We start from the raw sequence: 25129 nt of genomic DNA on the forward strand, positions 1-25129 counted from the left end.
AAGCACCGGTGTGGACAGCGCTGTGTCACCAGGAGACCATCTCCCACCAACATACCTACCACCACTCGTTGGGGGTGGTTTAATTATGCCGACAGGAGAGCTCTCTCCTGTTGGCATAGAGTGACTACACAGAAGATCTCACAGTGGCACAGTAAAAGTTTGTGTAATAGTACTTATCTGATTTAAAGGCAAAACTGACATTTTCATTAATATAAACAGAAAGATGTCTGCAACACTCAAAGCTAGCCCTGGAGAAGAGAATTAGTACACAAGGGCTACACTACACAAGCGGACTGTAGACCTTCTACAAAAAATAGGGCATGGGGGCAGGGTCCTCTAGTTTTCATTTTGACATTTCCGTGGAAACTGGTTAGTAGGGTGCTCTGTGGCATCTTTTCTGCAAGTGTTTAACTTAAGTCAGAGGTTATCATTATACTGTGGACCCAGATGACAGAGCAAAAAACGTGGAATCTTGGATTTTCTTCTTCTGAAGAGTGACCAGGAGAGAAAGAACACCAGAAGACCCCACAAAAATTTCAAGTACATCAGTTAGCCATGCAGTCATTGCTACCGCCTGCACAGCAAGTTTGTTGCAACTGTAGCCAGCACTGGGGCGTAAATAATTCAATTATGTCCTCTGCAGACCATAAGGCATTCCACTGGCCCACTGAGGATTTCAAGTCTCCAAAATGGGCAAGTCAAGTCGAAGCGTGGAATGCCATCTTATGAGGCCATAATTCCTTCTCTCGGGCCTTCAATTACATAGTTTTTGCAAGCCAGAACTGAGGGGGCTACATTGGCATTTCTGCTATAAGCGAAGTTTGACACAAAAGACAGTATTTCTTTTGTGAAAAGAAAGCTTCCCCCATAGTTGTGGCACAGGTACAAGTTTTCCTCTTTTATAGCCAGTGGGGCAGTCAGCACTACCATTATACAATGCTTTAATTTTGTGACCATCAGTTGAACTTTTTCACAGCAGCATTCTGCAGTTTCACTAGTCTGATAATCTGAGTTACACAGTTTGCATGAGATTAAAAGTATGAGTGTTACCATGTAAAACATTTTGGAATACCTTTAGTAAGCCAGGAAGAACCAGGAAATCCAGTATTCGGGAGGGTGAAGGAAGAAGAATTTTAAGTTAAAACTGCATGCTTGCAAACCACTGTATGTGGAAGGCGGGGGGGAGAGGAGGCAGAGAATTAGAGGAAGCAAGCAAGCAAAGAGAAGGAGGGCTATTTAGTAAGTGTTTCTGCACTTGAAGTTTTCACTTTCACAATGCAAGCTGCAATGCTGACCCCAAGCATGTATTTATCATTATTCATGCTCAGTGATGACAGATTCTGGATACTCAAGTTCAGATAATCTGCTGCTTGTGTCACTACAAAATTAAAATGCAGAAGATACAAGGGAAGGTTAGTTTCCATTGTCAATTTTATGTAGAGGGTAAAATTTGGGTGCACAAGCATGTTCCAATAGGCCTACAATTTTTCCCTAAGTCATTCACAAGAGCTGTACTGCATTCAACTCTACTAAGAGCCATTCTTACCATTTTTAGTTACCAAAAACTGTTTGTCTGTTGGCAGATAAGCCTTGACCTTTAATTCTTCTCCTGAAGCCCTTGAAAAAAGCACACCACAAAAAAGTGAAAAACTTGTTTTGTAGACAAGAACACTTCTATTTTCAGACTGTGTGGCCAGAAGACAAAAATACCACCCTCCTGCTTCTGTTTGAGATTAGTAACTACCACACATGTAGTAGCAGAACTTGAGATATACTGTAAAAACTACCTACCTCTTTGCAATTTGAAACATACCAAACTGACCAATGAGGTGATCCCAAGTGTGAGCAGGAAGGGGCTGGGAAGAAGTATATTTACGAGCTTTCAGCAGAATCACCTCACAACCTATTTTGACTCTTGACATGCTGACAAATCTAAGTCTACTAATTGTATATTGCCCACGTGCATTAGTTTTTGGCTTGAACAATAATAATCTAGACACTAAATGTTCTGTTCTAACCACTAACCATTTCATGATTTATTTTTATGATGCAAGACCCTGTTAAAATGTACTGAATACATTTTTTGTACATTCTCCCTGCATTCCAGAGAGGTAAAAAAAGCCTTCTCAGAGCGATTATGGCATGTATATTCAGAGACAGACCAGCATTTTCTAATCTATAACTCAGCTGGATATGTACCCATGATTAAATTTAAGTAGTGTAAGCTATTGTTTTTAATATGTAGGTTACATCAAGGCAATGACTTTGTAAGTAGCTCCTTGTAGTTAGTAAGTTCAGTGACTCTCTGCCACCATGACAGAACATGATCTCAAGACTTCAGATTCCCCATAATCAATGGAGCCAAGAACGGCCCAAGGGAGAATGAGCCTGCTATTACCATTAGAAATTGAAAGTATTCATACCAGAGTGGTCGGTTTTCTCTACTGCCTCAGAGAAACCATCCTGACTGCAGCTACAAATGGTGGCTAATACAAAAGCCTCCCCCACAAAAGTGAGTGTAATTTGGATCATGACAAAGATATCAATGGCATGGGTTCTACTGCCAGAGTTTATGTCTAGATTTAGTTCTTATCTACATTAAATTGGGATATACATTTGCATTAGATGCAAAAATGTAACAAGTTTTTTGTCATGCTGTTCCTCTAGCTTTCCACACCTCTAGCTCTTTGTGCTTCATTCTCTTTTACTTACCATTGCCAAGTAGGACAGTGGTGAACTAAATGGTCTCCAGCTGCCACAAACTGTTTGGGGCACAAAGAAAAAAAGTGAAATGCTGATGTATGCAGTATAAGGAAACTCTTACAAACTTGAGCAATATCAACATTTCAGTTGTACAGAGATCACATTTTTGTAAGTGTTCAGTGTAATCTTCATAGCACTTCATGCTTTAGAGATGCAGTGAAAGAAAAAGCATCTGTTTCCTCCAACTGGGGTAGACAGACACTGACTGATTTCTTTCATCTCAAGGAACCATGCAGTAAAGAGAGTCATAACTGCAAAGATGGACAGAACTTCCAAGAGTTTTCTCTATACCTTATGGCAAACCTAAAAAGGTTTATGAACATTTACCAGGCTAGATAAAATATACTTGGTCACTCCACCATGAAGACAGCAGTGAAAAAAAAAGCTAGTTTTATTTGTCCATGGGGCAAGTTTACTCTCTCCTATATCAGGATTTGACAAGACTGCTTTATTAAATGAATGCTTGTTATAGTTAGCAGTACAGGCAAATGTCAAGCCAAATTCTACTTAATTTGTGTGAAAGCTTTTCTTCTTAAAAAAAAACAAACCCAAATGGAAGTATTTCCCCATTCTCAAATTTTAACTACAGTAGAAGTTCTTAAAAACATTTCCCTGCAGTGTTCAAAACCACACACTGCAACATGAACAAACAAAGTGAAACTGACATCACTTATTCACTGTTAAAGTTGAGAGAAATGCAAAAAGCGAGTAAGTGGATACAAGTATTAAGGGCATGGCAGTGCCCAGAGATGCCAATCATGAATGGATATCAAAGTGTGCTAGGTGCAATGAAAACATTAAAATAGGTCCCTGTCCTGAAGAATTAGATTTTAAAAACTTCCTTTTAAATAGTAACGGAGGTAAAGACATTTCTTAATTATGTTTCTAGTATATTTTAAAAAACAACTGCATTTAAGAGTGAATATTAATGCAGTCTGATCCAATCATTTGTTTGTCCCTTTATTTTGTTCATAATGGGAAGGAACAGCTGAAGTTTTAAAGCCATAGTGAGTTTGTTTTGCTTGTTCTTTACAATGTTATTAGTTTTGCAAATGACTTACACATCTGTTGTTCCAGCTGCTTTCCCATTTTCAAATACTACTTCACAGTAACATGCTACTCAGCTGACCAAAAGCCATTGCAGAAGGCTTCACAGGCTATAGTATATAGATTGGCTAACCATTTTCTCTCCATGTGCTCCAAAAACAATGCAAGTCAGCCTAACAGAAAACCTCACATCTGTTCAGTATGGACAATAGATTTAGTCCTTGGAATAGTAATTTCCTCTTTCTAGGAAAGTGTCTGAAGACTGACCTCTATTAAAAGTAAAGTTTTACCGCAATGGGGAAAACAGTTAAAAAAAATCAGGGAAGATCTATAAAGCCATTCACTCATACGTGAGAACATTGTGTATACTGTAGAAAACCGCTGCATTCTTTATAATCCTATACATGTTTAAAACACTTGAATGGATTTGTCAAGGCAGCTAACCTTGGTGCAATGATTCACTACTTTACGCCTCTGACCATCTGCTTTACTATGGTCTGTTTCCATAGAAGAGACACCCTGTTAAAGCAGGTCTCTCATTGATTCTTTTTGATCCACCTGCACTCTGGCATGGATTTATATCTGATGCTGCAAACAGCAAAGATTCCCTCCATAGTGCATATAGCCAGCTGACCCATAAGGGAAACCCCTTCTAATTAGACATCCCTGTGCAGCTTTTCCCCCACAGCTGATAGGGCAAAGTGTCAGTGGTTCAGTTATCTAGAATTTTTTTTGGGTGGTCGCCATGAAGTTAGAATAAAATAAACACAACTACCTCAAAAGATTGTTTAGCACTAAACAAATTGGTTCATTCTATAGTACTCCAGTGGGCTAGCAAAAATGATCTCTTCTGGCACATAGTGTAGCTCAGTAGAGACGTTTCAGATGCCAATATTGGGATATTTCTGCCTCATTTATCTTCCTATGTTATTTGTCTGTCTTGCCACCACTATCTTCATTTTTGTCTGATTCTGTTTCCTTCCTTCTCTCTGCATTTGTTTTTACCATACCTCTCTCCTTCATCCTCCCTGCTCCATTTTACTCTTTTGTAGTCTCTGCGTAGACAGTTTCAGAGACAACAACTTCCAAACACTAGCCCTTTACATAAGAATGGGAAGAGGAAGAAAACCAAAAAACACCATTGCATTCGATACAGAGAAGAAACAGGCCAGGAATTTGTAATCCTTGTTTCCTTTTACAACAGACTCCTTTATAAGCTGCTACTGCAAGCACTTACTGGAAACATGGCTAAACTAGGGGCAGCATATAGAGGAGTACAGAGAAATGCTTGTGCATGGCAGGTGGCCAACAATATGTTGTGACCCCACCACATACTCAGCAGCAGGGGAACAAAACATATGGTGGAAAGCAAGGGCTGCTTTCAGCAAGCTCGGGTGGTCCCTGGATTGTTTAAGGGAGGGGAAGTTTTCGATTCAAAGAACTCTTTCCTTCTCCGACTGCAATGCAGAATGGAGCTGCTGACCCAGGAAAACCAAACCACCTAAACAGTGTTCAGAGAAGGGTGGGTTCTCCCTCAGCCTATATTAGGATGCCTAGGGCTTACGCCCAAACACCATTCCAAGAGGAATTCTGTTGCTGACAGACTCCAACAGCAGAAATACCTTGCACATAGTAGTAGTAATCACATCCTCAAATTTTCACTAAGTTAGCAGTTGCAAGAGCCAATTTAAGATCGATTATAATGTTATGGCAACTTTTACCACAAATTATTACTATTTTAATAGCTTCCTTAAGTACATTTTAGGAGTTCTCAAAACTCACCTCTTCAGGAGTGATGACTCCAGTTTCTTTAAACTTTGACTCCTAGAATAAAGACAATTCAGAAACATTTACATCTGTTGATATTTGAATCCCACTTTCCAAGGCTGAAGAAAGTCTGCTAGGCTCTGATCCTGCAACTGTCTCTCTTTGATGATTCTCAAACTGTGGGTCGTGACCCCAAAGTGATCCTGTTTTAATGGTGTTGCCAGAGCTGGCTTAGACTTGCTGGGGTCCAGGGCCGAAACCCAAGCCCCACCGCTCGGAGCCGAAGTCAGAGGACTTCAGCCCTGGATGGCAAGGCTCAGGTTACAGGCCCCCTGCCTGGGGCTGAAGCCCTTGGGCTTCGGCTTTGGTCCCCCCAACCCTGCCTGTGGGGCTCAGGCTTTGGCCCCTTCACCCAGTTCAGTGGGGCTCGGGATTCAGTCCCCGCTCCTGGGCACATAGTAATTTTTGTTATCAGAAAGGGGTCACGGTGCAATGACATTTGAGAACCCCTGCTCTAGGTAGCTCTGTGCACCAGCTTGAAGGCAGTTGTGGGGTCAGTACCCTAGTTTGTAGCCTACCTGCAGCCATTTTCTATGGCACAAAACATTAGCAAGAAAGTAGTTCTTTGCAGAATCCAGAAGGTTATCAGAACTGCCACATAACCAAAGCATATTTTTCTGTAATTATAAACAGTTCAGTTGGCTAATAGGAGAAAAGGAGAGCTCCTGTGATCAATGCTATACTTGCTTAAGAGGCAGAAAGCCAATCAGAACCAGGCACACTCAGCCATGATTTCAGTAACTGCTCTAAGTACTAAACTAAAAAAATATTAACATAAATGCATCAGTTTGATATTACAAAAAGCAAAGAAGTACAGAAATGAAGAATGATTGTTCCCACTGCCAATGTGACTTGTAGAGAGATATTATTTGCTTTTTTGGTGTATATATTCATTCCTTTATTGTGCGCCATGTGGAAACAGTTCTGAGTTTATTGATTTTTCTCATGCTGTTTTCATTAACTTGTTCTCGGTTTGGACAAAGTACATTGAAATCTATAAGATTTCAATGTATATTTTTGCATTCAGACAGACATCTAGAAAGTTTAAGTGTAAAAAACAGGTGTAATTCATGCTCATGTAAACCCAGAATATACAGAAAATTTTACACTTCAGAAGAAGCAACATCAGCACTGAAAGACGAGAAGTTCCCCCCCATCATTTTAAGACTACCCAAGAATGAGAGAACTAGTAGTTATCCGTATTTGGGATGTGCCACCCACCACCGTAATATTTGAGGTGGATTTCCTTCCTACTGCCCTGAACAGCTCTCAGATTTCATTATCAGGTCTCAGGCTTATTTCAACCAGTACTCTGACTCTGGGCTACAGTTCCATTCTGTTCAATCCTCCAACATCATTCAGTCTTCAGATAAGCATACATTCTACTGCCTCCACTGCCAGAGGCAATTGCCATAGATGCACAGCATGGGGCATAGACTAAGTCTGAGGATGTCCAAATTGTCTCCTTCTAACAAGGGAGCTGAAAAAAGCACTCTCTCTCCTCCCCCCTCCAAAGATGAAGGAAAAAATGTAAATTTAAGTGCATGATTCAGATGAGACAGGCAAAACTCTTGTTGTACCACAGAGAGACAACAGAATATCAACACTGCATGCCAATGAAAATTCTCCTTTTAAGAGTTTGGGATAATAGATAAATCTGAAGACTTTACGGCAGTGCATTGTGTTACCGTATCAAAGTCTCAGAATGCGATGATCTTAAGACTTGTTCCCAAGGTGCATCATACAGCACATACAAGTCTGGGATCCTGAGAGTGGGAGGGGCCAAAAACAGACCAACCTGAATCCCCTGTCAACCTAGTGACATGTAAAAAGCTTAGCTTCTTTAGAAGCCAAGGCTACATTATGCTGCATTCCTAGTGGGTATTTTTAAAATCCCATCTATCTGTAGTAGAAAGAGAGACTGAAGCAGAGGCCTGCCACAAGGCCTGAATCAAAGTCAGCAAAAGTTATGCTTTGAGCAAAAGTCAGGCTCTCTCAAAAGCAGATGCTTGCCTGCAAGTTCACTGTTCGGTACATGAACTCGACGCCAGTATTGCTAGCATTGCTACAATACACTGTTTATGCAAATACATTCCAGCAGGCTAGGACAAGAATACCCCAACCTACACACGATAAGATGGTTTGACAGAAGTGATGTTTTGTCTGAAACATCAGGAGAAAGGTACAAGGGGGGGGTGGAGGGAGTAATAAACGTCATAAAATATGTAAGGTGATATGTAAGTTGTTTATCCCAGATGGTTTGTTTCAGTCTATAAATGCTGGAATGCTTCACCTTAAACCTTTGTCCAGCTGCTGGTCCACTATCATGAGCAAACATGTATTAAGTTTACCTGTAGCACATATAGGAAACCAATACTGTGCTTTGTTGGCAATAAACCTGGCCATGCTCCATCACCACTGAACAGAGTCTGTGATCTTCTTGGGCAGTTCAATTAAAGTCTGCTGTGTGAGCTATCTTGTCAGAGCCTGTGCAGCACACAGAGAGAACGCACATGCAGCCAACAACTGACACCACCATTCACTTGGTTTTCAGTTGTTCTGTGGCATTCCAGTCTCTCACAACAAGCTATTCAAAGTGCAAGGATGGTGTAAAGCACATCTTCCTTTAATACAATGTGTTACAGTCGTTAGATGGAGAAATTTGGGGTTAGAATTCCTGGGTTTTATTCCTAGCACAGCAAGTGACCCACTCAGTAAACTCAGACAAGTCACTTAACCTCCCTGCGCCTCAGTTTCTGCCTCTGTACTCACAGACACAGTGATAGGCAATGTTACAAAAACTTTTCTAAAACATGGACAACACCATAATATTTACTTCACGGGGGAAGAAAATCTGGTTCATGAATGAAGAATGCTATAAAGTGGTCTACAAACAAGGATCTCTGATGTGAAGTACAAAATATGTTAGGAAGTTACATTATAGAAGCCTGAACTGACCAAGAGGATTGTGGTTTTGTTTTTTCCCCTAAAAGGGTCCCAGTAGAAACAACGCCTCTGAAAGTATGCACTAAACATCTGAAAGCAAAACGGTCTTCACGGTTTTCATTACCTGGACTGAGGAAAATCCAGAGACTAAACTGACAGCAAGAGAAGAGAATGGGAATTTTTAAAAAAAATAATCAATTTTAATACAAGGGATTATTAACAATAGAGGCAAGAATACTTTGTAGTACGACAGCTACATGTAACAAAGAACTAACGGGAGAGAAGTACCTGCATGCGTTACAGCTACATAAAGCACAGAAGTAGACAGAAGTAGTTGCACGAGCTACAAGGGTTTGGCAAGTATTGGGCTAGGTCTCACACAGCAACTGGATACCCACACAGGCACAGGTCAGCTGCAGTGGTTTAGCTACTATGTAGACATAGCCTTATTTAAAGGCCTTGCCTACGCACAAAAATTGTACTGCTTGAACTACACCAGTATGATAAGAGTGGTACAATCATCCCACCACCCTCCCCGGAATGTGGACTCTGTTATACTCAGGTGCTTATATCAGCATTTTTTTCTATAAAGGAAGGAGAACAAGCTATCGTAGTACAAGTCACCTAGGGTGACCAGACAGTAAGTGTGGAAAAACAGGACAATTTTTTGGGAGGAGACGAGGAAGGTACAGCTGTGTATTAGACAAAGCCCCTAATATCAGGATGGTGCTGATGACACCGGGACAGCTGGTCACCCTAAAGGCACCTTACCTCCCATGAAACTGCACCTAGGCGAGTACAACCCCTAGCGTAAACATCTCGGTGCAGAACAGTCACGCCCCTACCCAACACGGCTACACCGGCACCAGAACGGCCATCGCCCAGCCCGGTGAGCCAGCACCCGAGGGCAAAGCACCCCCCTGCCCACCTGCTGCCTAGCTTCGGGGGCAGGCCGGGCGGCTGCCAGTGTCCCGGGCTGCGGCCGCCACCGGCTCCCTGCGGGAAGGCGGCGCGGGCAGAGGCTGCCCAGCGGACGGAGCCGGCTGGGGTCCGCTTCGCGGCTCTGGCTGGGACAAGACACGAGCGGGCTGCGCCGCCGCGAGAACCGCCCCCGGGAGTGGGGGTGGAGGGGTCCGACCGGAGCAGGCGGGTCCGGGCCCACCCCCTCCGCTCGGGGGGTGGGGGCGCCACCGGGCCGGTACCTTGAGCACGGGCGTGAGGTACTCGGCCACCTCCAGCGCCTTCCCCTTCACCGTGTTGATGACGTTCTGCATCCTGCCGGCGCGCGCGCGAGGGTCCCTAACGCCCACAGCCCCGCTCGCGCCTCAAGCCTTCAGCAGCGCCCGCAGCCAGCCGGAGTCACATGACCAGTTTTCCCCACCCCCACGCACGTGACACAGAAGCCTAGAGAAGGGAAGGCTCCGCTCACAGGTTTATGCTTGCGCGGCAGATTGCCGGCTGGAGCCCAGAACGCGCATGCGCACGTGAGGAGGCCGTTTCCCTGCGCGCACGCGTAGACAGGCGGATAAGGAAGAGGAGAAAGGACGTGCGCAATAGGTTGCACGGGGGAGGAATCACATGACTGTATGGGGGTGGGTGGTTCCCCTAACACGTGACTAAGCGGCAAGGGCCGGGCCGGGCCGCTAACTGTCTGTCACTGCGCGTGCGTGTCTGAGTGGTAATGCTGGGCGAGGGAGCTTCCGCCGCCTGGTGAGCTCAGGACGGGGAGGGGCGGGGTCTGGGAGCGGTGAGGGCACGTGCCCAGGGGCCCGCGATGCGGCGTCGGACGTGGTGGCGGGGCCGGCGCGGGAGCCCTGGGGAGCGGCGCTGCGGGGGCGGGGCTGCCTCGGCGCGTGAGCGAGCGAGCGCGCGCGCGCGCCCCGCGTCAGCCCAGAGCAGCCGGCTCCCCTGGCCCGGGTCTCGCGCGGGAAGCGCCCCTGGCTTCGGTCCGCGGCGATCGGCGTTGGCCGCATGTCCGGGCAGCCGGGGCTCGGCGCTCCCCTCTGGCGCCCCGCGGGGGTGGCCGGGCCGCCGGCGGCGCCTCCCGTCTGTACTGCAGCAGGGCGGCCGCCGGGAGCAGCTCGCTAGGGTGAGCGCCGGGCCGGGCGCCTGCTCGTGCCACGTCTCTCTACCCACGTTCCGGGCACCTGCAGCCTCGTCCCTACCGACACCTGCTCCGGGCCGCTTGCCGGCTTGGCTCTTCGTGAAACAAAGTCTGGGGCTTCCCCTGCTCTGTGTCTTCGCAGCTGCGCCCGTAAGAAACAGGAGAGGGTTTCTGTCTTGCATTCTTGTTTCTTAATCTCGGTGCTTCAGGTAACTCAATTCTAGTAAAAATAAGTCTTGATCGTGTTAATATATGTTGTTAGTGGAAAGAGAAAAGGAGGACTTGTGGCACCTTAGAGACGAACCAATTCATTTGAGCATATTGGTGCATCCGATGAGGTGAGCTGTAGCTCACGAAAGCTTATGCTCAAATAAATTGGTTCGTCTCTAAGGTGCCATAAGTACTCCTTTTCTTTTTGCGAATACAGACTAACACGGCTGCTACTCTGAAACCTGTGTTGTTAGTGAGACTGAGAGGTTTGTGTAGGGGTTTGGACTACTCTAGTTGGACTCTGTGGAAATGGATGAGATCCTGTTTCAGCACATGAGACTAAGCAAATTGGTTTTTAAATGTGACGTCATAAAAGAACAGGTAGATACCAAAGTATGCCATTCGTTTAATAGTTATTCAGCATTGTACAAACACATCCCTCTCCCAGCATTGCTTTTTTGGGTCTTCCACTGGAGCATTCGGTGCATGTTGTGTATCTCTTTTGCTGCTGCTCAGCGATTTTCCAAAGCAGCAATAGAATGAAACTATGATAGGGCTCCAGAAAGCAGTAAAATCATGTGTGCTTAGATATCGCTTATCAGCGTCTGAAAATACATGTGCAAGATATTTTCATTTTGTTGTCCAAAGGGCATTGACATCCAGACAGCAGAATGGAGACCAAGTGCTGCAGCCCGTCTCTATGGTGCTCCAAGTCAGCCTTGTACACCTTCCTGCTAGGAGGAGCATTTGTTACGTTGGGCTCAAGTCGTATTCTCCTGATGAAATATTCCACCAACGAAGGTAAGGTCGGATGTTTAATATATAATGTATTACGTGCAGAAATTAGAGTTTTCTACTTGGGGTAAAACAATGTAGATGCTGAGATTAAATCACTCTATTGCAAATATATTTACGAGGTTTGTTGTCCCATTCAAGCCATATGTTTATCCTTGCCTTTCACCTGAAGATTTGTTAGGAGCATAAATGTTTTAGTACAGATTCTGTTTCTGGGGGAGCAGTGTGGTCTAGTGTAGTGTTTCTCAAATGTAGCCACTGTGGCCGCATGCGGCCACTGGGGGCTTTTCTTGAGGCCACAGCCTCCTGGGCCGTGATGGGGGGGCGGGGTGGGTGCAAAGCAGCACCCCCTCCCCAGGGGCTACCAGGAGTGGTTGGGCCCTGCCCCCCTCCGGAGAGACACAAGCTGGAGGAATAGGCAGCCAGTGAGTTCCTCACCTTCCCCGGGGCAGTGGGAACGGGCTTCAGCCCTCGGGTGGCAGGCTCCAATCACGGGGCTTCGGGCTCTGTCACCTGGGCCTGGGGCTTCGGGCTCAATTCCCTGGGTGCGTGGTGATGGGCTCTGGCCCCAAGCTCATCGCCCCATTGCCTTCGCCTCTCACTGCCTCTCCCAGTGCCCCATCACCCATGGCCCCTGCTGCCTCTGTACCTACCTCCCCATCCAAGGCTTAATTTGTCCCTGGGCTTGCCGGGGCTGAGTAAGTCTGTTGTGAAAAGTGATATTTGTATGTTTGTTAATATCACTTTTCACAGCACACACAGTAGCTAACAAGTCTTTAAAAAAAAAAGGGGGGGGGCAACAAAACAAGCAACAGAAACAATAAGAAAAATGAGAAGAATGTTCAAAACATCTTATTTGTGTTCTATTCTGTTTAGGTCCAATAAAGAATAGAGACAACTGTACACTATTTTTATTATTGGGTCTGTAAAAAGAAAACACCCTACATAGATTGCAATGATTTGGACATGTACCTGTGCATATTTATTTGTTTTTATAAAGTTAATTAAAAATTTTAGGAAAAATTTTCAGAGCAGCCACCAGCAAGTTGGTGGCCACACTCTGAGGCCACCAAAAAAATTGTTATGAGAACCCCTTGATAGTGGATAGAGCACTGGACTCGGTAGACCTGGATTCTATTCCTCATTCTGCAACTGATCTGCTGGGTAACCTTGGGCAAGTCTGTGCCTCTGTAAAATGCAAGTCTGTGCATCTGTAAAATGGGGGTATGGTACCTCTTTCATTTAAAGCTCTTTCAGATCTACTGATGACAAAAGTGATATAAGAGCTAGATGATGATGATGATGATGTTGTGCATTGGAATCTGTCAGCAAAGAGAGTTTTTTCTATGCTGAAAACCTTCTTTTTAGCCCTGATGTGCCTGATATTGGAAGGTGCTGTGCCCTCAACTCCCACAGAAGTCAGTCTTTCAGGATCAGGCCTTTTGTTACTATATAGTATTGTGGCTGCCAACTTTAGTAAAAACTGACAGAGAGTATGTGTGAAACAGATTTTAAATACTTACAATTAAATTAAATACTTACTTACTTACAATTCTGGCTAACAATGAAAGGGCCTAATCCTTGAAGAAGTGTTAGCCAATTTAACAACCTCAAACTTGTAAAATTGTCAGTTGTTTTGTTTTGTGGGAGCAAAGCTCAAATTTACTTAAATTGGGAAAGTATGATTTTTCATCTTTCGGTAGCAATGGCTGAACTAATTGTACTCAACTTTTCCTGAAGAATTCAAATTTGTGAGTTTGAGACCAAGCATGGAAAACTTCAGCCTGGAAAATGAAATGTTCAAGAAGTTGTGTGCCATTGAAAATATGGAGTATTTATAATTAAGGTCATGAACATAATCTTAACTTACAAAGTGTGCATTGTTTATGGGCCCTGGTCAAAACTTTTTAATTGATGCATTTAAGTGGTTCTCATGGAATTGTGCTTTCTGTCGCTCTAAATGCGATTGGAAAAGTTGGAGGAGTATGACTGTTTATTTGCTATAATAATTTTGCTGAATTTCACAGATAACAAATACGATTACCTTCCGGCAACTGTGAATGTGTGCTCTGAGCTAGTTAAATTGGTGCTATGTATGACAATGGCACTCTGGATAACAGCAAAGGGTAAGTTCATATGGTTTAAAATCTGTTAGGAAATGTTCACCTTATATTTGACATTCCTCTGCTCTTGTATGATGGATTCAAATGTACAGTAATTGAGCTGTAGCTCACGAAAGCTTATGCTCTAATAAATTGGTTAGTCTCTAAGGTGCCACAAGTACTCCTTTTCTTTTTGTGAATACAGACTAACACGGCTGTTACTCTGAAACCTGTCATTATGCAAGGCACTGCATTTAGCCGTATGGAGTGGAAATCTATCAACTGCATGAAAAAACTTGTACAGATACAGACAGACATCATCTTCCTTGCATCTGATGAAGTGAGCTGTAGCTCACGAAAGCTTATGCTCTAATAAATAGGTTAGTCTCTAAGGTGCCACAAGTACTCCTTTTCTTTTTGCGGATACAGAGTAACACGGCTGCTACTCTGAAACCAGTAATTGTACTATACACGTGGTGTACCATGGTGGAGCCTATTTGCAGTGGTAATGGGGAGCCTATTTGAAGTGGTAACTTGAGTTACATTCTGTACTCGATTAACTCTCTTGAGTTCGTGTAGCTTGCGTGACGGAGGTTACACTATGAAATAGTACAGAGCAATTGTATAGGCAGCACAGAATGATTGTGTTAGCAGCTGACAAACTCAAGCTGTAGCGTTAGTCTACACATGGAATTTATATTGGCATAGACCCCACTGTAGATTCAGCTATATTGACAGTGCTTCCATCAGTGTAGCTGACATTATTCATGGAGGTGGTATTCGTACGCTAACAGAAAAAACCCTTCTATTGACGTAGACTGTGTCTGCACTATGGGACTGTGCTGGTATACTTATGCTGGAATAGTCTGTAGTGTAGACATACCCATAGTCTGTACACCTTGACAGGCAGCCAACTCAAGTTAAAAGCGCTATCATGCTGTACTGAAGGGTTTTTGTGTATGGATAGGTCTAGAGCTAGAGGGAACACTCAAGTTATAACTTGAGTTAACTCTGAAGTGAAGACAAGCCCTGGGTCTCTGATCTCTTCAGATCTTATCAGCTAAGCCAGGATTAGGCTTGGTTACCTAAAGCTGTAAAAAGTGCTGATGGTGACTGTTATGGCTCTCGCGATACCCAGGACTGAGTCGTCTTATTACCCTCTGGCTCCAGCTTGAGGGAGTCTTGCCTGTGCCGAGCTGGGCATCAGCTCCCTAGCCTGTCAGCCACTGAAGCACTCTCCTCTGAGCTGTGCCAGCCCTGTCTTTACCTTTCACATTAACAGTAGGTGCACTCTGGTCCCTCAGTCCCTTTGAGAGTTCCCCTGTGATATCCAGCTCCTGACACTAGCTATTCTCAGAGATCCCAGAACCTTTGCCCCCAAAGGCACAGTGTACTGCAGTTTACCAGTTTTACCTTAAATCCTCTCCCCTATATAATGTACAGCACTTAACGAGCACTTTAAAAGAAGATTAATTTAAGAAAGAATAGATGTTCCACTGGAAACGAGAGTGTGGTGGAAACAAATGGTTAAAATACAAAGCAAAATCCTAACGGGTGAACCTGGGTCTAAGTTAATTAATAATTACCTTTCCTATCTAAAAAAGTAGGTTCCCCCTGTCTCCCTCCTCCCCGCCCCCCCATAAAAAAAATTAAGTATTATAGTCAGTGGCTGATCTGGCTGGCTTCACAGACCAGGATCTAATTTTTCATATACTCCTGAACACTCCTGCACCTCAAGATGTTTCCTCCTCAGTAGAAGTATATAGAGTATTTCTCCATGCTCTGCGTTATACTGAAACAATCTTTTGTCTCTATTCGTAGGCAGGGTAATTCTCTGTCTGTTGTAGTGTTTCTTTTTTTACCTCCAAGTGGTTTTGATAGTTTGCAGTTACCTCTGATGGTTTTTCATTGAAAATCTTGAGAGGGACCAAGGCTAGACAATTGAACCTTCATCACTGGCTAACCAGGACAGGGGGTGACATCTCCTTCCTGTTTGAATGAGCCATCACAGAGACACATTCTCCCCTGGTGACTTACTCTGCTCCAAGTCCATAAAGCATACTTTCAGTATAACTACGTTGTTTCTTAAATATTGCCCATATAGGCATATTGCAATGGTTATGAATCTTGACAAGTTACAAGCTTTCCATAGATACCTTTATATATTACTATTTATGGATAATTACCCTGTAAAACATGTTTGCGGTAGTGAGTTTGTCAGGTCTGAGGTGAGTTGTTTGCAAAAAAACAGGGGATCCTTTGCCCAGGAGCCTCTGTCTCAGTGATTCAGTAGGCTATACTCTTCCTTCTGAGTCGATGCTGATTCAGTGTCCCAGCAGAATGCATGGTGTTTGGGGTACTTTTTTTTTTCTTTCTTTTCTTCAGGTGAGACATCAGTTTCTGATCACTTGTGGTCATTAAAGATTTTATGGTGATCTGCCTGAATTTCATTTTAGGTAACTATATTCTGTCAAGCAAAATTCTCCCTGTAGTTTGTTAGATACAGTATTCTTCAACCTTAGAAGGAAGGGAGTGGTCCTGTGGTTCAAGTGTAGAATTGGAAATGAGAATTTCTTGTTCTACTCCTTGGCTCCATCACTGTATACTTTGAACAAATCCCTCAACTACTCTGTTCTCCAGTTTTTCCAGTGTAAGTTTTGTAAGGCTTGTTTAATGTTTATAAAGCTCTTGGAGAAACTCGTAGGAAAGGCACAAGAGAATAGTAAATTATTGTTGATTGCATTTCCTTCTTTTCTACTCAGCCTCTCTGTAGCTTCTTCATAAAGTGAAAAAGATCAGTGGTCAAACTTACCATTTCATAAAGCAAAATAGTAGAAGACTGATACTTTTGTACAGGAGAGAACGATAGCCTTTTGCGACTTCTACCATTTTGTAATAAAGACTGAAAAGGAACTTGAGTGAAATACTGATTTCCACAAATGTTAATGAAAAAGCCAGGTTCAGGTAGATCATAAATTCAGTGCACAGCCCGTGTTTTAAAAAGCAAACCAAACTGAATATTTTTTTTTCACATGTAACTAGCACCCAACAAGCTACTGTATGAAAAGGGTAGATAAAACTGGCATGTCTTTCAAAATGGGTTGATTTCCTAACTGTAGTAGATTGACCTTTTTCCTCATAATCCACTTGGTATCAAAATATATATATAACAATCAGTACGTTTGACCCAGAAGCCACTGTGACATGTCTGCTACGTGCATTTACTTGAAGGCTCACACATGAAAGAGTTGGGCTATCAGCCTGAACAGTGTAGTTGGTATGTCACTACCTGTCAGTGTCAGCTGAGTAGAATTTCCAGCTCCCCTGTCACAGAAGATGAGGATGACACATGTCAGTGCTTGTGTGTCCTTTTTCACGTGCTTAGTAAATAAATGCTGTTTTTTAAAGTTCACATTTAAAGAATTAAAGCCTTTATAGGCAAATGTCCACACTGATAATGATCTAGAGGTGGAAAGACATATTAGGTCATCCAGTCCATATCCCTGCCAGTGAAGGTTTTCTACCTACTGCATGTTTGATACTGCTGTTTTCCTCCTTCAGTATATTTCCTGGACAGATCACCTGTCATTCCAAAGTGCTTTACAAGCTTTTACTAAGCAATTTAATTCTTTGATTTGGGAATAAAGTGTAGTCAGATCGCGGGGGAAAAAATGACACACCCCTGCATTCTAATGACTATTGATTAAGATTGCTTAAGGGTACATTTCTCTTCCAGACTTTCTCCCCTCAAATCTAATATAGTTTGAGGGGAAGCTGAAACTAGTCAACTCATTCCCACCTCAGTTTCCTCCATTGACCTTCCCCTTTCCTTCCCCTTTTGAGCCTTTAAACACATCTCTTTTTCTCCTGTTCCTCTCATCCCCACACTCACTGCTATTCATTTTTAAAGTTACACTATGTTTAAATTACACATCCCCTGAACATTTAAGCACATGTAATTATTTTTTTTTTAATTTGTATTATCGTATCATGTAGGCACCCCCGTCATGGACCAGGATCCCAGCATGCTAGATGCTATACAAACCCAGAACAAAAAGGTGATCCCTGCCATAAAGAGCTTACAAACCATGTGTAATCTTGCATCTTCTCTTCTTCCTTGCTCTCTGTTTTGTTTTGAATTTTTTTTTTATGCCATATCTTCATTTAGATTGTAAGCTCTCTGGGAACAGAGACTGTCTTTTTGTCTGTAAAGTGCTACTGTACTTTGGGTGGTATATATGCAGGTCTCTTACATCTTGGTTATTGTTTCAAATCTTGGCATGCTCAGTAGTCAGCAAAAGTCATTTCTATCTGACTGTCATTCTTTAGGCATCAATAACGATGGGCAGTCTCATCCTAGTTCCTAGTCAGTATCGTGCAAAAGGACCACCAGCCTTCTTGATGGTCTCTCTGCTGAGGCAGAAGACCAAATGACTGTGGAGACTGAACTCCTCTCCTTCGAGGTTGTTGCTTTAGGTGCTCAGTTAAGGCAGATTGACAAGAGAGTATGGGGAAGCTAGCGCTGTCTTTGTTTGTGTTGTGTATCTCCTGTGGATTAATGGAAGAGTAAGGTCTCCAGGGCTGTCATTCTGACACCATTCATCAAACGCTACATTTGCTTTAAAACAAACAAAAAAAAGCAATTGCTATCCTGTAAGAGGGGGATTAAAACACATTTCCATCAACTGGGAAAGTCTTTCACACAGATTTCCATCATTCTAATCAAGTTCATTTTACTGACTGATTTTTTTCCCCTTTTCTTTTAGAGGGACGTTCATATAGTGAATTTGGATGTACCTCCTGGAGGGAGTTTTGTAACTACATGAAGTGGTCAATTCCAGCCTTTCTGTACTTTTTGGATAACCTGATTGTTTTCTATGTTTTGTCCAACCTCCAACCAGTAAGTATACACAGACCAAATAACATAGCACTGAAATGATGCGAGTCTCTCTCTTGTTGGAGGTTTGCTAGTTGGGGTTTCATGGTCCTGCAGTTGATCTGTCTAAGGCTGTCCTGTACACAAGGACCATTTCTATTAATCCCTTCCATCCATCTGCCCATCGGATCCTGTTTTGTAGCTTCCAGATGAGAGAGAATCTTTCTGCATTATGTACTTCCTTCCTGACTTAGAGGTAGGGTTGAATGACTTCAAAGTGATGCAAGACTTGGTCCTTCCTCCTCCTTTCTTGAGCTCAGCATATCTGTTTGCTTTGAAGGTGGATTCCGGGTCCTGTCCCCCCATATGGCTCCTACCATTAATGTCTTTATACAATCTCAAAGTACAAACAGCAAAGAAAAATCTGAATGCACACCACAATTTAAATGACTGAATATTCTATGTATTAAAAATCTAACTCATGCCTGTGAGGGAAATTTATTTGCCCAAAGTGCTTGATTCCACTGAAGTTGGTGGAAGTTTTTCCAACTCTGTTTAGCCCAGGGTGAAATCTGCCCCATTGCAGAAAACCCTAGCAAGGGTTCTGTGCACCACTTAAGCCATTAATGTGGAACTGGCAAGTCATTTAGGGTCTTGTGTGGTTCCGCCTTGCAAGAGCGAATTTCGCCCTGAGTGAAAGGTCAGTCCCAATATGATCACTTTTTGCTATGGGGTCTTCTGACAGATGAACACTGTGAGTTGATTTTTCTTGGTCAGATTCTGTCTCGATAGTAATTTTTTTCCTGTCCTCTTTTTCTAGGCCATGGCTGTATTGTTCTCAAATTTTATCATTATAACAACAGCACTCCTATTCAGGATAGTGCTAAAGTAAGTAGCTATGAAAGCAAATAAAACATTGGGGAAGTTATGCTGGATTCTTTCTCTCCACATGAAGACTATAGTATTTTTAATACTCTGTATTTTCTGTAGTCTTTGGCTTACAAGCAAGAATAATGGCTTAGTGGTTTAAGTGTTATGGTAGGTATGAAATACTTAGCTTAATTGGAACCACAAGTTTAAATTTCAGCAAATTTGTCTCAGTCCTTCATTCTTCTGTAATAGATAGAATCATTATTGTATTGTAATTGTGTCTCCATTGTGAGTCATGGAGGAACTCCCTTGGCTCCTCATAGGCAGCTGGGGGAGGCACTTGCCTCTTTGAAGTTAATGGGAATTTTATCTGCTCAGTGGAGCTGAGATTTCACCCTCTCTCTCTGGGTTTGCCTGTGGTGTGGAGGTTTTCCTCATGCCATGTGTCACTTGTTTTCAAGATGCTGAACACCTGTCCCTGTACTCTAAAGGTTTGGGGTTTTTTGTCTCCACACAGACGGCAGTTCTCCTGGGTGCAGTGGGCATCTCTACTGATTTTGTTCCTGTCCATCATAGCTCTGACTGCAGGGACTGGAAGCAGTCAGCACAGCTTGGCCACACACGGGTTTCATCATGACATGTTTTTCAGCTCATCTAATCACTGCCTTCAGTACACCAGGCCAGAGGAAGAGTGCTCGGGAGGAGACAACTGTACGGTAACCGGGTTCTTTTCCAGCTTCAAGTGGAATGTCACTGCTACCACTGCAGGAGCACTGAAACCTCTCCGCCTCGGCTTGGGCCATCTGCTGATAATAGTGCAGTGTTTCATCTCTGCTTTGGCCAACATCTATAATGAAAAGATCCTGAAGGAAGGGGACCAGCTCAATGAAAGTATCTTTGTGCAGAATAGTAAGCTGTATGTCTTCGGGGTGCTGTTCAATGGGCTGATGCTGGGCCTGCGCTCTGAGAATTATTGGCAGATAGAGTACTGTGGCTTCTTTTATGGCCACAATGTGTTCTCTGTAGCACTCATTTTTGTCACTGCCTTCCTGGGGCTGTCCGTGGCCTTCATCCTGAAGTTCCGAGACAATATGTTCCACGTCCTGACTGCGCAGATCACCACTGTGATCATCACCATCGTGTCCATTGTCATCTTTGACTTCAAGCCTTCTCTGGACTTCTTCTTGGAAGCACCCGTGGTGCTTCTGTCCATATTTATCTACAATGCCAGCAAACATCAAGACCTGGAATATGCCACTCAGCAGGAGAGGAACAAACTCCTCAGTGAGATCTGGGAGCGATCCAGCGGGGTAAGGCTTTGAAATGCTCATGTCTCTGACTCCCTCTCTCGTAGACTTTTTACCCAATTGGCCGTTCATAGTTCACTACACTTGTGGGTGGACTCATAATTCAACCAAATTGTCACTTTCATTTAAATGACACAAGATCAATCTCAGTCTTGTAAATAAATCCTTGTTTTAGCTCCATACTTCTGTGTGTAGCTTCCTCTTGTTTCCTGAGGACTGGCTGAAGCTTTACCTCTCTGCTCTGACCTCAGATGATCCTTCAGCCATCTCGGCTTGATTTAACATTTTCTTTTAGCATTTGCAAACAAATACCCCATCAAACCCAAATATCCCAGCATTATACAGGGGAACTGATTATAAACCAGGAAAATTGCCTAGTCTATTTTCACAGCCTAGGTTCAGCTAAATGCAGAAAGTAAACATACAGCATAAATGGGAGGAAAATAAATTAGATATTTAAAAAATTTTCAGTTTTAACAGTCTAAGATGTTTTAAGAAATTCAGGTAAGATTTTTTTTTTTTAAAGAAACTCAGGTAAGGATATTTTTAATGTAAGATTTTTCAACATGGTAGTTGCCCCTTCCTCATGAATCAGTTCCTCCAGCCTCCTGCTATAATTTCTGTTCTTCTATGAACAAAGATCCAGATGCTTAGAATCTAGGAAAATCTTTGTGGGGAAGGGGCTTGCTCCCAGACTTCACATTCAGGTGAACTGAGAAATAAGTCTGCAGTATTTAGAATATATTTATGGTCTGTGAGCAGCAGAGGGCACTGTCTGTATTTAGTCCTGGGAAATGTCATTTATCCCAGAAAAAGGAGGGTCAGTGTTTCCTTGGAATTCTGCACAGTTCTATTCCAGGGTGATATTTAACAGTAAATAACACATGTAGTCACATTTGTAAAATCAATCACAACAAGAAGAAAATTTGCTAATGCTGTTAATATCTTCTTCCCCTCCATTTTTCGGCTCCTGTAGGATGGAGAGGAACTTGAGAGACTGACGAAAGCAAACAGTGACATTGATACAGATGAAGATGCCTTCTAGCATGAGCTTGTGCAACTGAGTGCTGGGTATTCTCCAAGAGAACAGTGTTATCGTTTTAAAATATGGGATAGTCTCTTTTTTCTGAGTGCAACAGTTAAAACTGTTCGGATGGTTTTGTGATTCCAGAGGATTTGTATTGTGTTTTTAAGTTGTGCAAATAAAACGCAGCTCCAAGATCAGAATAGGGTGTGTCCAGGTTTGGGGCTGGGATGTCAGATGAGAAAAAATGAGTAAAGCCCATTGGATTTCAGAAGTTGACAAGGAAAACTAGAGAATTATCAGTTCGAGCCTTTTATATTAAGGGTCTTTTTCTCTTCTCACACTAGTGTAAATCAGCAGTTAATTCCAGTGCTGATAAACTGATAATAAAAGTGATATTAGAGGAAGGTTTTGCCCTAGCTTAATGATCTGGGTCACATGGGTGCTGTATTATGTATAATAATCCAGAACACTTGATGTCCTTAACTGTACATGTTTGTCTACCGTACGCTAGGGTTGTATGAAGATGATAATAATTCTCAATGGTGAAGGGCCTGATCCTGTAAACCTCAAATAAATGATCCTGACTCAGTTGAGAATAGTCCCATTGAATGGACCCCTAACATTTGTAAAGTGCTTTAAAGATGTGAAGCATTATATAAGTGCTAGGTATTCTTATTTCCAGGGCTACATGTTCTTTGGTATCATGCACCCTTCTGCAGTTTGATTGAGGGATGATTCCACAGCTGCAGAATGAGTTTCCTCATTTCTGCAGTGATTTGCAGGCGTTGCTGCTCCTGTGTGTCCTGTGGAACATTATACCCAGTTATAAATACGTTCTGTTTTTTTGGCAATGTGATTAGTGTTGCACAGTGGCAGAGATGCTTTCCTGATATTCAGAAATACAAGCTTTTAAATAAACAGAGGATTCGTATACTTTCCTTTGGTGAAGTAATTTCATTCGTACTCTACCTGGAATTGCAGTTTGCCCATCACAAGACACCAGGGATTTTCATTCTAGCTCACTATAAAAGTAAGTTTCAGAGTAGCAGCCATGTTAGTCTGTATCCGCAAAAAGAACAGGAGTACTTGTGGCACCTTAGAGGCTAACAAATTTATTTGAGCATAAGCTTTTGTGAGCTACAGCTCACTGCATTGGATGCATCCGATGTAGTGAGCTGTAGCTCACGAAAGCTTATGCTCAAATAAATTTGTTAGTCTCTAAGATGCCACAAGTACTCCTGTTCCTTTTACTATAAAAGTAGTTACCTTATGTCCAAATTCACTGTAAGTGCATTTCACCATATCTGTAAATACAGCGTTTTAAATTTAAAAAGATAAACTTGGCCCAAAATTTAGATTTTTTTTGTAAAAACAAGCTTTAAAAAACCAAAACCCTGAGAAATATTTCCATAGTCTTTAAAAAAAAAATCAGATGACTAGGTTCTGTTTAGACCAACATTTTTCTGCATTGTTTGCAGCCCAGATGCTACAAAACTGCGCTAGTGTGTGGGATGGTCTAAATAATACTTAGTCATGCCTCCGTGTAGGGGCTGGACTAGATGACCTATTGAGGTCCCTTCCAGTCCTACATTTTGATGATTCTGTGAGCCTGACCGTGAAATTGACTAGAAACTGTAGGGTAATTTGAAAGTCTACTATCATTGTCCAAGCTGAGAGAAATGGTGAAAAGTCTGTTCAGTTTTGAAAATGTTTTATTCCATGCAGCATGATCTGGCGGACTCAGCAACTCCTGAGTCTAATCCCTTTTCTTCCACTGCTTCAGCTAGTCACCTTGCCTCAGCCATTTCAGCTTCCTCCCTGAGTTTCCTCATTTGTAATATAGAGATAATACTGTTACCTACCTCATAGGTGTGTTCTGAGGATTAATTATTGAATGTTTGTGCAGTCCTTAGAACAGTAAAAAACTATACAGACACTTCAATGTGTTTCAGTAATCTAAGCTGTTACTAAGAAGATAACACTTGTGTTTTGATTTTTAAATATAAGGCTAAATTCACTCCTGTGTTTCAGCTGCTTTTTGACACTGGCCATACAAAGCACCTGTAAACGCAGCTTAATTGGAGAGCCCCTTTGAATTTGGCTCATCATTTTTAACCTGACAGTATCCTTTCAAACATACCATTTGGGTTATTCCCTATTACAGGTGCAGCTCTTGAATGTGAATAAAGAATGTGTGGCTTGACCATGGTCCAGATTCTGACTTTACCCCAATTTTATGCCTATGTAACTATTGGCTTCAGTGGAGTTCCTCCTTATGTATGCCGGTGTAACTGAGAGCAGAATAAGGCCTGTTGATTTCAGCAACTCACCATTATATTGCATTCTGTGTGAGACTGCTGTTTTCATATGTACTGGTGCCTATGGTATATGACTGCTTTGTAAATAGGTGTTGTTTTACATGTAATTTATTATACCTAATTGTAAAACAAGCCTGAATAAACTAAAGTTCATTATGAAATGATTGCATCACAAGTTCTTTCTTGTTTGAGGTATATTCATGGTTTCATAGAGGGGGCAGCAAACTAGAGTTACAATATTCCTTTTCTCTCCGTTGCCACTAGAGCTTTTAAATAAAAACAGAAACACAGTGTATTGTCAATGACCCTAGAACATTTGACAGCTGCAGCATGAGATAGGGTGCAGTACATAATGACATTTGGTTGTTTCTGTAAGGTAAGCGATTTAAGTATAATCTCTTAGCTATGTAGGGTTTCTGGGTGATGGGTGATGAAATTTTGCTGGAAGAAAATCTGGGGATGGGAAATGGGATCCATATAGTTCAGATAAACTTGAAAGAAGAAGAAGAAAAAATTTTAGAAGAAGTAGAGTCAAATTAGTAGGGAAAAGAAGCTATAATTTTTTCCCTTCTAGGAAGTATCTTTCACAGTGGAAACATCCACTGTATAATTCCTCACAACTATTTCTTAAAGGGTTATTTAATGATCTGTGCTCCATCGTTAAGCTATGCCAGAGTGTGCAGCAGCACCTCTTTGAAGAACATGATATTAAAACACTATGTGATTTAATTATTAACCAATCAGGATGCTTTTATTATGTTATTGACCAATTATGTTATCAATGTGCACTAAATTATTAACTTATCTACTGTGTGAATAAAAGTATTTCCCTTGTGTTTAAATATGAATAAATATTACAGTAAATGAAACAATGAAGTGACACTATTGTGGCTCTTTTGGCTTATGTTGATGGCTAATTTGGCTCCTGAACCACTGA

General features: G+C 42.4%; 2 protein-coding genes across 5 annotated transcripts in view; one reads left to right on the forward strand and one right to left on the reverse strand.

Moving 5' to 3' along the window:
* Positions 1–9974, reverse strand: part of ATG3 (autophagy related 3) — a 31583-nt gene extending 21609 nt beyond the window's left edge. For both annotated transcript variants that reach the window (XM_084631124.1, XM_084631125.1), the window contains exons 1-4: positions 9786–9974; positions 5593–5634; positions 2713–2762; positions 1547–1617 (exon numbers count right to left, since the gene is read on the reverse strand). In XM_084631124.1, coding sequence (XP_084487250.1) covers positions 1547–1617; positions 2713–2762; positions 5593–5634; positions 9786–9857 — 235 coding nt within the window. In that variant the 5' untranslated portion in view covers positions 9858–9974. The remainder of the gene's footprint in view (positions 1–1546; positions 1618–2712; positions 2763–5592; positions 5635–9785) is intronic.
* Positions 9975–10141: 167 nt separating this feature from the next.
* Positions 10142–24353, forward strand: SLC35A5 (solute carrier family 35 member A5). 3 transcript variants are annotated; one of them, XM_084631092.1, is made up of 7 exons: positions 10142–10293; positions 11546–11698; positions 13720–13818; positions 18561–18694; positions 19491–19558; positions 20058–20850; positions 21824–24353. In XM_084631092.1, exons 2-7 carry the CDS (start codon positions 11569–11571, stop codon positions 21890–21892), a joined length of 1293 nt encoding a protein of 430 aa, XP_084487218.1. In that variant the 5' UTR covers positions 10142–10293; positions 11546–11568; the 3' UTR covers positions 21893–24353. The 3 variants fall into 3 exon arrangements, with proteins under 3 accessions (XP_084487218.1, XP_084487219.1, XP_084487220.1); XM_084631093.1 differs by lacking the exon at positions 10142–10293 and adding an exon at positions 10462–10896; XM_084631094.1 differs by lacking the exons at positions 10142–10293; positions 11546–11698; positions 13720–13818 and adding an exon at positions 14004–14174.
* The last annotated feature ends 776 nt before the right edge of the window (positions 24354–25129 follow it).

This window comes from Lepidochelys olivacea, assembly GCF_965140295.1.
Source record: "Lepidochelys olivacea isolate rLepOli2 genome assembly, chromosome: 1".
Taxonomy (NCBI): Eukaryota; Metazoa; Chordata; order Testudines; family Cheloniidae; genus Lepidochelys; species Lepidochelys olivacea.

Coding starts and splice junctions, on each gene's coding strand:
- SLC35A5 (XM_084631092.1), top strand. CDS start 11,569: ATGGAGACCAAGTGCTGCAGCCCGTCTCTATGGTGCTCCAAGTCAGCC. Junction 13,819..18,560: donor ACTCTGGATAACAGCAAAGG/GTAAGTTCATAT, acceptor CTTTTCTTTTAG/AGGGACGTTCATATAGTGAA. Junction 18,695..19,490: donor TTTTGTCCAACCTCCAACCA/GTAAGTATACAC, acceptor CTCTTTTTCTAG/GCCATGGCTGTATTGTTCTC.